The sequence below is a fragment of the Protopterus annectens genome, chromosome 14.part0, assembly GCF_019279795.1.
Source record: "Protopterus annectens isolate FY-2018-M chromosome 14.part0, PAN1.0, whole genome shotgun sequence".
In the NCBI taxonomy this organism is placed as follows: domain Eukaryota; kingdom Metazoa; phylum Chordata; order Ceratodontiformes; family Protopteridae; genus Protopterus; species Protopterus annectens.
In genome coordinates, this window is record NC_056748.1 from 395,646,429 (window position 1) to 395,659,494 (window position 13,066).

The 13,066-nt window shown below is 38.0% G+C and overlaps 1 protein-coding gene across 1 annotated transcript in view; it reads left to right on the forward strand.

Annotated features, from left to right (window-relative positions):
- CCAR1 (cell division cycle and apoptosis regulator 1) overlaps positions 1 to 13,066 on the forward strand; it is a 2,906,903-nt gene that overhangs the window by 2,527,859 nt on the left and 365,978 nt on the right. The window contains exon 23 of the mRNA XM_044056158.1: positions 4,529 to 4,669. Within this exon, the coding sequence (XP_043912093.1) occupies positions 4,529 to 4,669 (141 nt within the window). The remainder of the gene's footprint in view (positions 1 to 4,528; positions 4,670 to 13,066) is intronic.

Genomic DNA, 13,066 nt, shown 5'->3' on the forward strand with positions numbered 1-13,066 from the left:
AACAGCAAATGCCCAGACTTCTTCTCTCTCTTCCCTCTTCCAGGCCATCCCCCCAGAGACGCTCTGACCAAGGATTGGCCCCAGGGACTTCTTTATGCCTTTCCTCCATTTCCTCTGATCCCTCAAGTTATCCAGAAAGCAACCGTTTTGAGAGCCAAATTGATTCTCATTGCTCCTTACTGGCCTCGACAAGTTTGGTTCCCGTTCCTCCATCGTCACCTTTTGGTGCAGCCGTGGCATCTGGACCCAGTGCCAGATCTTCTGATTCACCAATCCGGTCAGCTGCACCGGTCTATCCCTTCTCTCAACCTCACAGCATGGTTGCTCCACTTCCTTCCTTAGCCAGGCTTCCTTTGATCTCTAACCCTGTTAGAGACATCATAGTAGCTTCTTTAAAATCCTCTACCAGGAGGATTTATGCAAGCAAATGGAAACGTTTCTCTTATTGGGCTAATGCCAAGAATATTGATCCTTTCACTGCCCCTGTTCAGGCAGTCCTGGACTTCTTAGCAGAGATTTTTCATGCAGGCTCCTCTTCTTCCACAGTCAGAGTTCAATTGGCTGCTATCTCGAACTTTCATGTCGGGATTGCAGATCACAATATTATGTCCCATAGGCTTTGTAGGGCCTTCTTGAAAGGAATTTTCCTGCTAAAGCCTCCAATCAGGAATCCTCCTCCTCAATGGGATCTAAATTTAGTGCTGACATCCTTGATTCTTCCCCCCTTCGAGCCAGCTGTTTCTTGCTCCCTTAAATTTCTTTCTTGGAAAACTTTATTCCTGGTAGCTATCACATCGGCCAGGAGGGTGTCTGAACTTCATGCTCTATCGGTTCGACCCCCCTATTTGGTTTTTCACAAAGACAGAGTATCATTGAGAACTAATCCGACCTTTTTGCCTAAGGTCGCCTCAAAGACCAATTTGAATCAATCCATTGATCTCCTGGTATTTTTCCCAAACTATTCAGACAGAGCCGAACAAACCTACATTATCTTGATGTCCACCGCCAACTCAGATATTATTTGGACAGAACTAAAAAATTTAGGAAATCTGATCAACTTTTTGTTTCCTATGCGGATAACAAGAAAGGCCTTCCTGTCTCTAAAGTGACCTTGTCTAGATGGCTTTCTTCGGTCATCTCTGAAATTTATCTGCTCAGGGGAAAACAGCTGTGCTCAAAACCTAAAGCACATTCAACTAGGAGCTTAGCTACTTCTACAGCCTTTCAAGCTAGACTTCCTTTAGACACTATTTGTGCAGCGGCCACTTGGGCCACTCCTCATACTTTTGTTTCCCATTACAAATTGGACTTGGCCTCCAGGGATAGAGCCAGTTTTGGTTCTACAGTCCTCAAGAGTCTGTTCCATTGAGCCACCCAGGATAGAGGTGCTAGGGACACGGTCCCATCAAGCAAGAATGAAGGCGAGATTGACAACTTAACATTAAGAAGTTATGTACCTACCATAACGTTCCATGTTAGTTGTCTTCTCTCGCCTTCTTTCTTGCGACCCTCCCTCCTTCCCCCGTGCCTGGACAGACCTTGTTTCTCTAAGGAGTTATTATGCTGAAGACCATTCAGTCCTGGTCTTTTTTACATCCTGTAAGCTTTCTTTCTTCTTTCTTCCTTTGGGAAGTGTTTTATGCTTGGTGCTACTGCCCTTTGTCATCAAACGAGATCTGGGTACTTACCGCCTTGCATCATGGGATATGGGGCTGCCTCGAGCTGGTAAAAGTGACTCTCGAGCTTAGCAAGTGCCGAGTCGGAGCTGAGGATCGGCTCCGAACCCATCAAGCAAGAAAGAAGGCGAGAGAAGACAACTAACATGGAACGTTATGGTAGGTACATAACTTCTTATTTTCCTTGTTGAAGGCTGATTTGAGCAACCACCCTCTGCTTTTTGAGTATTTGTATGTAGTACAGACTTTTTTGTATTCCAGAGTTTGTTCTGCTTCCACAAAAGCTTTAGTGCGATTGAGAAAATAATAGCTTGAAAATTGCTGGTATATCTTTAAGTCTCAGTTCAGCTTCTCTTGCTGGAATGAACATGCTTCATTTCTGTCTTTTTTGCCCAGAGTAATCATTTTCTACAAAAAGTCTAGTATCGCCAGTTTTAAGTATTTTTCTTTTCTGCCATATTGTAGTTAATAGAAGTTCCTTCCGCTGAAATGTTTGCATCTTTACTAGTTGTAAATCTTGTCTGCTTCTCAAGTGCAAAGTTTAGTTTTTCCATACCAAGTGTCTTATCGATCATTAGCTGCCATCTGATAGACTGCATTGTGCCAGTCCATTTGCTGATTTAGTATTCCATGAAGTTTAAGCAGTTAGTTCCCTCCAGTCTTTCTGGAATAGGTGAAAATTCCAGGTTCTCTCTCCTTGCTCTATTTTCCAGCTCCATTAGCTTTTGCATTGTCTTGTGTTACCGTATATTCTGCTATTCTTTGTATTACTTCCAGTTCTGTTTTATGACTGACTGTTTAGTGACTGCTTCTTCATTGTCCAGAATCTTGTTGATTGATCTGGTTGCATTCTTTTGGGTCCCATTAATTGTAAAATTTCAGTGTACATTTGGACTATGTTTTTTTTTCTTCTAGTGAGTTGGAAACCATTCCTTTTGTAATCGCTGTAGTCTGGTCTGATATCTGACAGTCACCCCATAGCTGTTCTCAACCGCATCTTTGTTTTTTTTTTTTTTTTTTGAGTTGAAAAGACTAGAAGCCACTTAGTAGCTGTCTATGAAAAGTCTCTGACTACTATTGACGTATTCAGGGGTTATGGGTATTTACTCTTGGCACCCACAGAGGGGTAATTATTTGAATTTTTATTGAAATTACCATTTTTTCAACTTGAAACCATTCAGGCAAGCGATACTTTAAAAAGTAGCAGCAGTTCACAGATTTTTTTCTGGTTTTCCATTTCCCTGAAACAGGAATGCAATTCCTAGCTTGCTAATCCGGCAGCAACCATGCTGAAAGTACTCCAGTCTAATCATGTTGAGGAAGTGATGTTAACCAGCACCAGCTGGTCATGCATTTCCTGATGGGGTTTTACATCTTCTTCCTCCTTTGATGAATCTCTTTCTTCCATATGACTTTATCTCGCTGTTAAAGCATGCTGGTATGATGATTTTAGTTTGTCTCTTGGAAAAACTATTTTGGTGGCCATGACCTTTGCATGCAAGATTTCTGAGTTTCAAGCCCATGCATGTTGAGATCTGCATCTGTTCCTTCACTGAGAATGGGTGTTCCACATTTCTTACTGAAGGTGGTTTTGAGAATTGTCCTGTGACAATCTGAATGCTTCCCTTTTCATTTTGCATTGGCTGAAACTAAAATATAAAGAGCCCTGTAGATTGTGGACATGCATGCCATCTCAAGTTTTTCCTGAAATGACAACATGAATTCTTAAACATGGAGCTACTTCTCACAATCTTTGCTCCAGTGTGATCAGGATATCAGTTGCTAATCAAACCTTCCCCTAGTAAGCTGCTAACTGCATTACCTTTTGCCATCAGGAGGTGAACAGCCTATTTGAGAATACTGCCACTGGAGGCTAATCCCTTAGGTCCATGGCTGCTTCTTGATAGTGCTTTAAAAATCCGTTATGGACATTTGTGCAATGGCCACATGGTCTTCATTTGACACTTTTACCAAGCATTTTTACTTGGACCATGACTGCAGAAGTCAGGCCTCTGATGGTATTTTTGTCCTTTTGAACCTTGTGTCTTAGCCATCTTCTAGTTACAACTTTATTGAGAATTTTATACTACTTTGTGGTCTTTGCAGTTTTGACCCTGCTAGTGGGATCCCTGATACTACATACTGCAGATATGTTGCTACAGTATCAGTTTTGGTCTGTGAGAGGACCCTTGGTAGGTTTTAATTACTTTTCTGCTGTCTGCCAGTGTGTGGACTGCTCCTGCATTCAACTGCTGCTGTTGAAGTTCCTGAGAGTCGGCAAAGTATATATGTCTGTGTGCTTTGTGTAGTGTAGGTACTAAATTGTCTTTGTTTTACCTTGAATTGCAGGGAAATGCTTGCTTTGTGATTGGTAGGTGAACTGTTAACACAGGGATAGGCACACATATTCTTGTGTGCATGTGATCTTATGGCATGTACTTGCAGAGGGCATGTCTACTCCTTTATGTTGAAAGCTCCAGAAAAAGATGAACTGAGACAAGAACACATTTCCTGTGTGTGATTGTGCCTACAATGATGGTATGTTCATCAGTATCTCTGCAACCTTGCACTCTCATTAGAGCAAGTTCTGTTGTACATTTCATATTTGTCAATGTCAGAGTTCCATTCTCAGTGGCTACAGCTTGCAACAGTAGATGCAGTTGTGAGTTTATAATATAATGAACTTGTAGTCTGGGCGTGTATACCAAAGTTGTAATACTTACCTTTAGAAATACTGCATTACTGATGTTTAGAAGTGTATGCCTAAGTTCTAATACTTAAAATACAGCATTACTGATGTTTATTTTTTTGTTAGAAATATATAAAGCTGCACTGTTTTTTGCTTCCCCCAGGAAAAGAAACAGATGATCACATCTGATAGAAGTCTTCTGATGGCATTTGTTTATTTTGATCAAAGTCACTGTGGCTACCTGCTCGAGAAAGATCTTGAAGAAATTGTACATACACTTGGACTACACCTCTCACGTGCACAGGTACATGCCATTTCAGAAATTTGGACTGAAGTGTTATTCGTGTTTTTGATTCCTGGAGTAATGTCAGTGCAACCCGCACAGAAGGCCTCAATCTGGTCTGTGACATTAATAGAACTTGTTGGCGGGATAGATTTGTGTCCCAACGGCTCCCCCATCTGCGGAATAGATTCCCTCTCCATGTCAAGTAGAGTACCTCACTAGCCCTCTTTAAGAGGAACTTGGCGACTGGATGGGAAATAGAAAAAAATACCCCTGGGATCCCACCTGTGTCCCTGCTGGACAGGGAAAACAGGTGCGGACTTTGTGAAAACATGGGTGTAATTCTTGGCTAGACTTATAAGGGCTCCCAGGCCACTAGCCTAGTATCATCTTATGAATCTTTGTGTGAAATACTAATTTTCTGCTTTTGTCTATTTTAAACTCCATTGCCACTATAGTAGCTTTAATTCTCATTCTTCTGAGGACAGTACTCAAAAATGCAGGTAAACCCTTGACTGTAAATTGTTTCATGCCTTGTTCACTAAGAGATAACTGAGGTATTGCTTAAATTGATTCACTGTGATCAGTGTGGATTTTTGTGTGAGAGGGAGGCAGACACAACAACACAATTAGAACACTCTTGATGTTGGAAGATACACAATTGCATAAGCTACCCATATTGGTATTAAGTGTGGGTGCAGAGAAGGCATTTTATAGGGTGGAAATTATTTTTTGTATTAAATAAAAAAAATCAAATCGATACAAATAACATGCTGGCATCCATCTTAATGTCTTGAAAAAGGTGAGAAAGATGTGGTTAACAAAGAGTGTATCTTCTTCTTGAAAGATATTTACAGCGTGCAGATTAAGATGGCGTTGCTATTGTCGTATCATTTCCCCTTAACCAGGGTCACCTGACATGACTGCCTAATTTCCATATTACTTTTTATTTTATACATCAAGACATTATAAGTATGTATAAGACAACTGAAAATAAAATAATATCAAAGGGATTGCAGCAACTGAAGATATCTGTGTTTACCAACGACATTTTGGTTGTCTTTTTCACAGTCTGCAGCAAATGTGAAAAGACTTCTTCACATTGTCACATTGGCAATGCACTGAAAACAGCATTACTAGTGGCAAATTATGACCCCCGAGACCCCTAAGAAATGAGTGTGATTTTCTAGGAGACCTGAATGAGTTGAAATATCCTGGTATATGTTTAGTAGGGACATATTGTAGCTCATAATATGTCTGCACTAAATCAAATAGTAAATTGTTTGAGCTGTTCCAAAAATGGAGACTGTTTTATTTTGAGATTAATCTTAGTGACAAAGGTCTCTAAATGATTACATTTCCACAAATTTTATTACATAGGGCTAGCATTTGTGGGTTCCCTTCTTAAAAAAATGTTCTTGTTGCCCTAAAGAAGTGATCTAGTGACTTGATATGAGTTGTGGAGAAACTGTAAGTAAGCTGGGGAAAAATGCTTTTACCCAAGTAAAGGGGTGGATGCAGGTTTCCTGATTTCAGTTATTGCCACCAGGCCATAGTGCTTAAATTAAGTTGTATGTATGCGGCTGAGCCATGTACATCATTGTGGAAAGAGATGCTGAAGGAGCACAAGTTGTATTATTAAGAATTACAAGGCAACCTCACCCACAGTAACACTGTAATTAAAGGTCCGAGAAGTTATTTCATTAGATGGTGCAGAATGACCACATAAAAACACACACAGCTTGGCAGTTGGACAGCCCAAGAATGCCATCACTGCAGCAGGGCAACAGAGAAAAAGTCTGACTATTTAACGGAACGTAAAATTTGTTAATAAAATATAAGCTCTTTCATCCATACAATGACTAGGACTTCATCAGAATGAATGACCAACCCTCCCCTTGTAATATATGTATGGCTGGGAGGCAGGAACAATTAAATAAAACTGTTATGTTACATAGTTAATGAAAACTCACAGTTAAAATATGTTTAGTAATACAAACCATATAAATAACGTAAGTGTTGTGAAAGCTTTTAAAACCAAAGGATTATACATTGTAGCATATTGAATAAAAAGTAGGGAAAAAAGAAGAAAAAAGTAAAAGGTAGAAAGACTGAAGCTTCTAATATAATATGGACAAACTCATCACTTTGCGACCAGTCAAACCAATAGTACCATTAAATTGACCATAAACTAGATGTTTACAAAACCATACCATCTACTCTAAAATTTTATAGCTCTTAGTTTTAAAACACTCGAGACTGAAACAGCATCATTTAAACCAGGCTTATTACTAGCATTAAAACTCAACTGCCACAACAACTCTTTGTATTCAAGGGTGTAACCCCAGTCTTTCTAGCTACTACATTTGAAGTGATGTTGCCAGGTTATTTACACTTCATTCTTTGTAGGACTGAATTGTGGAAGTATTCATACAGTTGTATGGATACCCCTTTTGGTTAAACTTTAGATGGCAATTGTTTAACTATCACTCTGTCAGCATATATATATATCAGTGTATTTTTGATTATATAGCTAATTTTTGCCCGTCCCATTTGGCATTCCTTACCTAACATACACTTTCTGCCTTTTACGTTTTACTTTTTTTCCACTTTTTATTCACTATGCTATGATGTGTAATCCTTTGGTTTTAAAAGCTTTCAAAACCCATACATTATTTATATGATTTTTATTTATTTATTTATTTTACATTTGTTTACTGAGAAAGTCTGACTGTACAAGCTGTCCTTTTTCAGCGGAGGACTGGGTAGAAAAGCTCCACATTAATACATAGAGAAAGTATACAAAGGTACTTGGTGCACAAAATAGTACATATATAAAATTACTTGAGTGTTTACAAAGATACAGGACAAAGAGTAAAACATTTTTACAGTTTGCATAGTATCACGTTACATAGTTTTTTCAGTGATACAGCCAGATTTAAATAAAGGTAGAAAAACAGAAAATACAATGTACAGAGCTCAAAAATGTATAATAGTTATATATTATAGAAGGTGCTTATATTCTATTAAACATTTTTTTATTTTCCATTTAATATTCATATTTTTTCTCTGTTGTCCTGTTGCAGTGGTAGTATTCCTGGGCTGTCCAACTGCCAAGCTGTGTGTTGTTGTTTTTTTTTTGTGTGGTTATTCTTGGCAGATACCTTTTTTGGGTAATGGTACAGAATGAATAAAACATTTAAGAAATGGTGCTATGAAATTATTTATTTATATGCCAGACAGAAGAATGTACAGCAACATTTTTTTTTTGGCAATGGGCAAAGAAACAAAGCAAGCTAAGATTTTGGTGTCTGCTCTGGAAAGAAGTCGACTGATAATGTGGTCAGGGTTTAAACTTGGATATGACCTTGATGATGGGGGTGGCCTTATGGCTAACAGTTTGTTAGAGGATACTAATACATTTGAGAATTAGGAGGAGAACCAACAAAATGCAACCAAAAATAGTAGTGTGACTGATTAGGGCAAGGGAGACTCAAACATTTGAAAGAAAGTTTGCCTATATATCTTCCTTGGGACTTGAAATATGTGAAGCAGATTAATTAAGAAATAGATGAACCAAGATTTTAAATACTCAGATTGCCAGTTAGTAGTGGGAGAGGATCTATCCTGTGACCAGTATGCAGCAAGGCCATGCAGGTTTTAATATTGTCGTGGAAATGTTTGCATTGAAATTGTTATACCCTGGCTAATTACAGAGTACGTTTCCAAGGGTGTATAAATCTGGAACTAAAGAAGAGTAGTTACATGGCTCCTGAAATTGTGCAAAACTAGATAAATAGAAGAAGAATCTTCAGGAAATAGTAAACTCTGTAATGGATTGTCAAATTCAGTTGTGCATAGAACTGTTTTTTTGTGGGAGTTAATGATGGCAGTCATTTACCAGAATGTATCTATCAGCTGTAATATTGGGGGCCTTCAGAAGAAGATCCTTAATAAGAGGACCAAGGCAGAAATCAATAAACAATTAATGCCCTGTTATGGAACCTTAGATGATGATGGTGTTGCTAGTCCTTGAAAGTCAAAGTTTACTGTTGGATGAGTGTAACTGACAGCATCTCTCTTACGTTATCTTCAGTCATTTGTTCACCATTTATTTCTACCTCTGTAATGTTGTCGTAAGGTAATATCTGAACAGGTTAATGCTAAAAGGGGAACTTAAAGGACAGAGTTGAATAATAGGGTTAGATCACAGTAGTTTTATACTGTAGCTGATTGTATACCAGCTGTTTGTAAAGAGTGTAAGACTTTCCTGTGGGTAAGTTTGGTGGTGTTTTAATGTAAAGCTTCTTATTGTTTACTAGCAGTTGTACCTGTTATTTAATGTTGTATATTTGACAAAACACTCCTTTTAGCCCTACTTGAACATTGCTTGGCCATTATAGTTGCTCAAAGGAGCTTATCAACTTTACAGTCTCCTCTGGAACACAACTACCGTACTCTTAGCAAAGTCAAATGATTGTCAGGAAAGCAATGAACAGATAGGTTTCTTGGTTCACTAACTCCTTCCAAACTTTTGCTTACCACTAGCAGCAAAGCCCCTAAGTATAACTTCCACCTAGAAAAAGAACTTGCCCAGCAGCGACAGGACCCGGAATAACCAGTAAATGTTGATATAACAATCCAGACTTTATTGTACAAAAATAAAACCAAGCGCTTTTGCTCGGTTATTACCGAGCTTTTTCAAGGTGACAAAACATTTACTGACTTAAGTTAGAGCTATTAAATACTAATTACAAGTGTCACATGACCCTCCTGATTGGTCAATTTTATAATAAAACTTTAAAATAAAACCACAGTGTGTTCAAAGTGTTACTCAAAGTGAAAATAAAAATACAATCTAAAAACAATCTATGTACATAATGGGTGCATGTTAATAAACACTGAACAGTACAGCCAGGAAATCTGAATATGCATAAAAACCAAATGTGCGGATCTAAATGAAATGGTTAAAACACTATAATATTCATTTGTTCTCATTAAATACGGGTTCTAACCCTGTTTTGTGACAGAACCCCATGTTTGGTGATCACAATTCATAGGTAGTCCTTAATAACATACATCTATTACTGTAACAACAAATAAATAAAATAGTTAAAAATGTTGACATATATGGTGAATGTTATAGATGGGCCATTCTCAGCTTCAGAACACTATTAATGTTTATGTTCTCATTCAAGCCGGGAAACCTTCCTGAATCTAACCTGAGCTGCCAGTATAATTCACGGTACTCTAATCTAGTTTCCCAGCTGCCTCCCCTAATATCTGGAATAACTTGCTCTAAAACCATGAATTTAATTTGCATATTATTGCAAACCTGGGAATGTTTGTAAAAAGCATTACTTTCTTTGGCTTTAGAGATGTCATAAAAATGCTCATAAACCCTTTTTCTCAAATGTCTTTCGGTTTTGCCCACATAAAAACTGTTGCACGTTACACATACCCCTAGATAAACTACCCCTTTAGCTCCACAGTTGTAATATTTCGTGGAGCTAAATTTAAATTTCCTAGAGGGGACGTAAAGTGTGTCTTGGTTGAACATAGCACAACACTGCTTACAACTCCCACAGTGGTGGGTACCAAGCTTTGTTCTCCTTTTGTTCAACCTTAAGTCACTTCTTTTCTCAAACAGTTCCTTCAGTTCCTTCAAGTTAGTGTCTCTCTTCCTAACAAAGTGTGGCCAAGTTGGAACAAAATGTTTTAATTCGTCGTGCAGAGTAAGAATGGGAAAATGGTTAAAAATAATTTGTTCAATCTTCTCAGAATTAGTAGAAAAAGTGTGAATAAAATTACTTTTAATATCAAATTGGTTCACATATTCCCTTTGTTGTGAACCACTAAATCCTATTCCTAATAAAGGGGGTAACCTCTTGAATCATACAGTCTATCAAAGTGGGCGGATTTCCTTTCTCTACAAATAGTCCTTTAAGGGTTCTTACTTCTTCTGTAAAACCCACCAGGGTACTAGACATTCTTGATGCCCGGATAATTTGCCCTTTAACTATACCCTTTTTTTGATAAAATGGGTGTCTGCTAGCAAAATGAAGGTACGAATTAGAAAATGTGTTTTTCCTATATAACATTGATTGAAAGCACTGATTACTGTAATCTTTAAATAAGGTAACGTCTAAGTAGTGTAGTCTGTCTTTGTCAATTTTATACGTGAAATCCAAAAAGGTTGTCGTGTTAATGTAACCTAGAAACTCAATTATTATTAATAAAATGATATTAAAAGTACTTTTCTTCAGTACCCTTCCAGAGCAAACAAATATCGTCCAAGTACCTCCTGTAATGTCGTATATGCTGAAACCATGAACTTGAAAAAACGAAATTCTTTACCCAGTAGTATAGCACCACATTAGCATATAATGAAGCGCAAGAGGCGCCCATTGCCACCCCTTTCTTCTGACGGTAAAATTCACCGTTAAAGTGAATGAAATTGTTCTCAAGAACTATTTCCATAAATTCTAAAACAAGATTAACAATCTTGCTATCAAGACGAGACGCAGTTGCCAAAATTTGTCCAAACCATTCCAACCCAGTCGGGTGAAGAATACTAGGAAAAAGTTCCACTACATCTACAGTAACCATCAGTAATTGTGGGTCAAACAGCTTTTGGTCAATCCCTTTCAAAAAATCCCAGGAGTCCTTACATATGTGTGTGATGGTAGTCACAAATTCTTTTAAACCAAAATCAATGAATTTGGCTAAAGGTTCTGTAATACCTCCAGCACCTGAAACAATTGGTCTAAATTTAATAGGATCCAGGGTTTTATGCATTTTAGGAATGCCAAAAATTTGGGGGGGGGTTTTGGCTTATCTACATGTAAATAGTTGTAAAGACGTTCATTAATCACATTTTGTAAGAGATGGTCATATAGCTGAAAATTAATTTTAGCATAAGCAATGTTGATTTCATTAATCGATACCAACTCATATTGATCTGTTTCTTGTAACATATTGTGAATATGTGAGTCATAGTCTACCGTGTACATCAATACAACCCCCCCTCTCTTGTCTGGCTTCATTACCCTGCATCCTTCTTGTTTCAAAAAATCGATCAAGGCTAACTCTTTGTCATTAAGATTAATGGGGCGGGTACTATGACCTTGGTGCTCCATGTTCCTGATATCCCTTTCAACCAGCTCTTCAAACACTTTAAGGAAAGGATGAATGGGAGGATTAAAAGTACTTTTCCTTGTTAAATCCCTATTAGTGTTACCTTGATTTTTAAAAAATAGGTTTAGATTCAATTGTCTAATGAAAAGTTTCAGGTCAATCAATGTACTTATCAAATGAGAGGGACGGGAGTGGACAACATGGAAACCTTTGGCAAATAAATCAAAAAATTCTTGAGTAAGTTCGAGCTCAGTAAAATTAAAAATAGTAAAATTGTTCCTTCTGCAGACCACCTGCTTGTGAGCTCTAGAATGTGACTCTAGGAGAGGGATCACAGTGTGAAAACTATTTGTTTCTAGGGGTTGTTTCAGTTCTTGTGTTGGTATCTCTGTCCCCTCCCCCCCTGTTGGGAGGGTACTGAAAATCCTGGAAAGATTGTTTTCTACCTTTCTCTGCGATTCTTTCACTCCTAAGAGTGTCTGAACCTGAAGGTTTATAATAGTCAGCATTGGTTCCTTCTCCCCTATTCACGAACACGGTGTCTACATTGTTATTTTTCCAACCCCTGGTCGTGGGGAGGGGATAAGCTAGCCCGTCTCTATACTCAGTAAGGTCCCTTTCTAATTTCTTTATCTTACGGTTCAATATTTTAACACAATGCTGGTCTACTTCATCAAAAACCTTATCATAATTCATTTTCACGCTAGAAAAGTTAGTGTCACTAATCATTTTTTCATTTAAAACGTTAAGTTCTTTCAATAAAATGTCCGCTTTCGTTTCATGATCAGCGATCATCAGCTTTAACATTTCCATGCCAGCCTTGTTAAAAATTTCACAAAGCTGGTCATAAAACACAGTTCCCGATTGTACATTATTCGGAAATTTGTAAAAACGTAACCCTTTAGGCACCCTTTGTACTTGTAAACATTCCTTGAGGTAGTCTATCTCCAGTTGGTTACTTTTGTAAGCATAAAGTTTATCTCTAAAACCATTAAAATTGCGCTCAATGTTCTGGTTAAAAATATGGTTGACAGTACCTTGTCTGAAAATAAATTGTTGACCAACCCACACACCAAAGTCGAAGTCTCTGGAATCGCTGTCTAATCCATTTAGGTGAGTCGCACCCATCCTTATTTGCATTGTGTGACTGTTTGTTGTGGGAACATTGCAAGTCAGATTGCCTTGCGTGATAGTACTAACATTTGACATTGATGGAATGCCACGCCTCACCGTTCAGTCCCCAAGCTGTAATTGGTTACCAGGCAGATCCAAAGTGGAGAC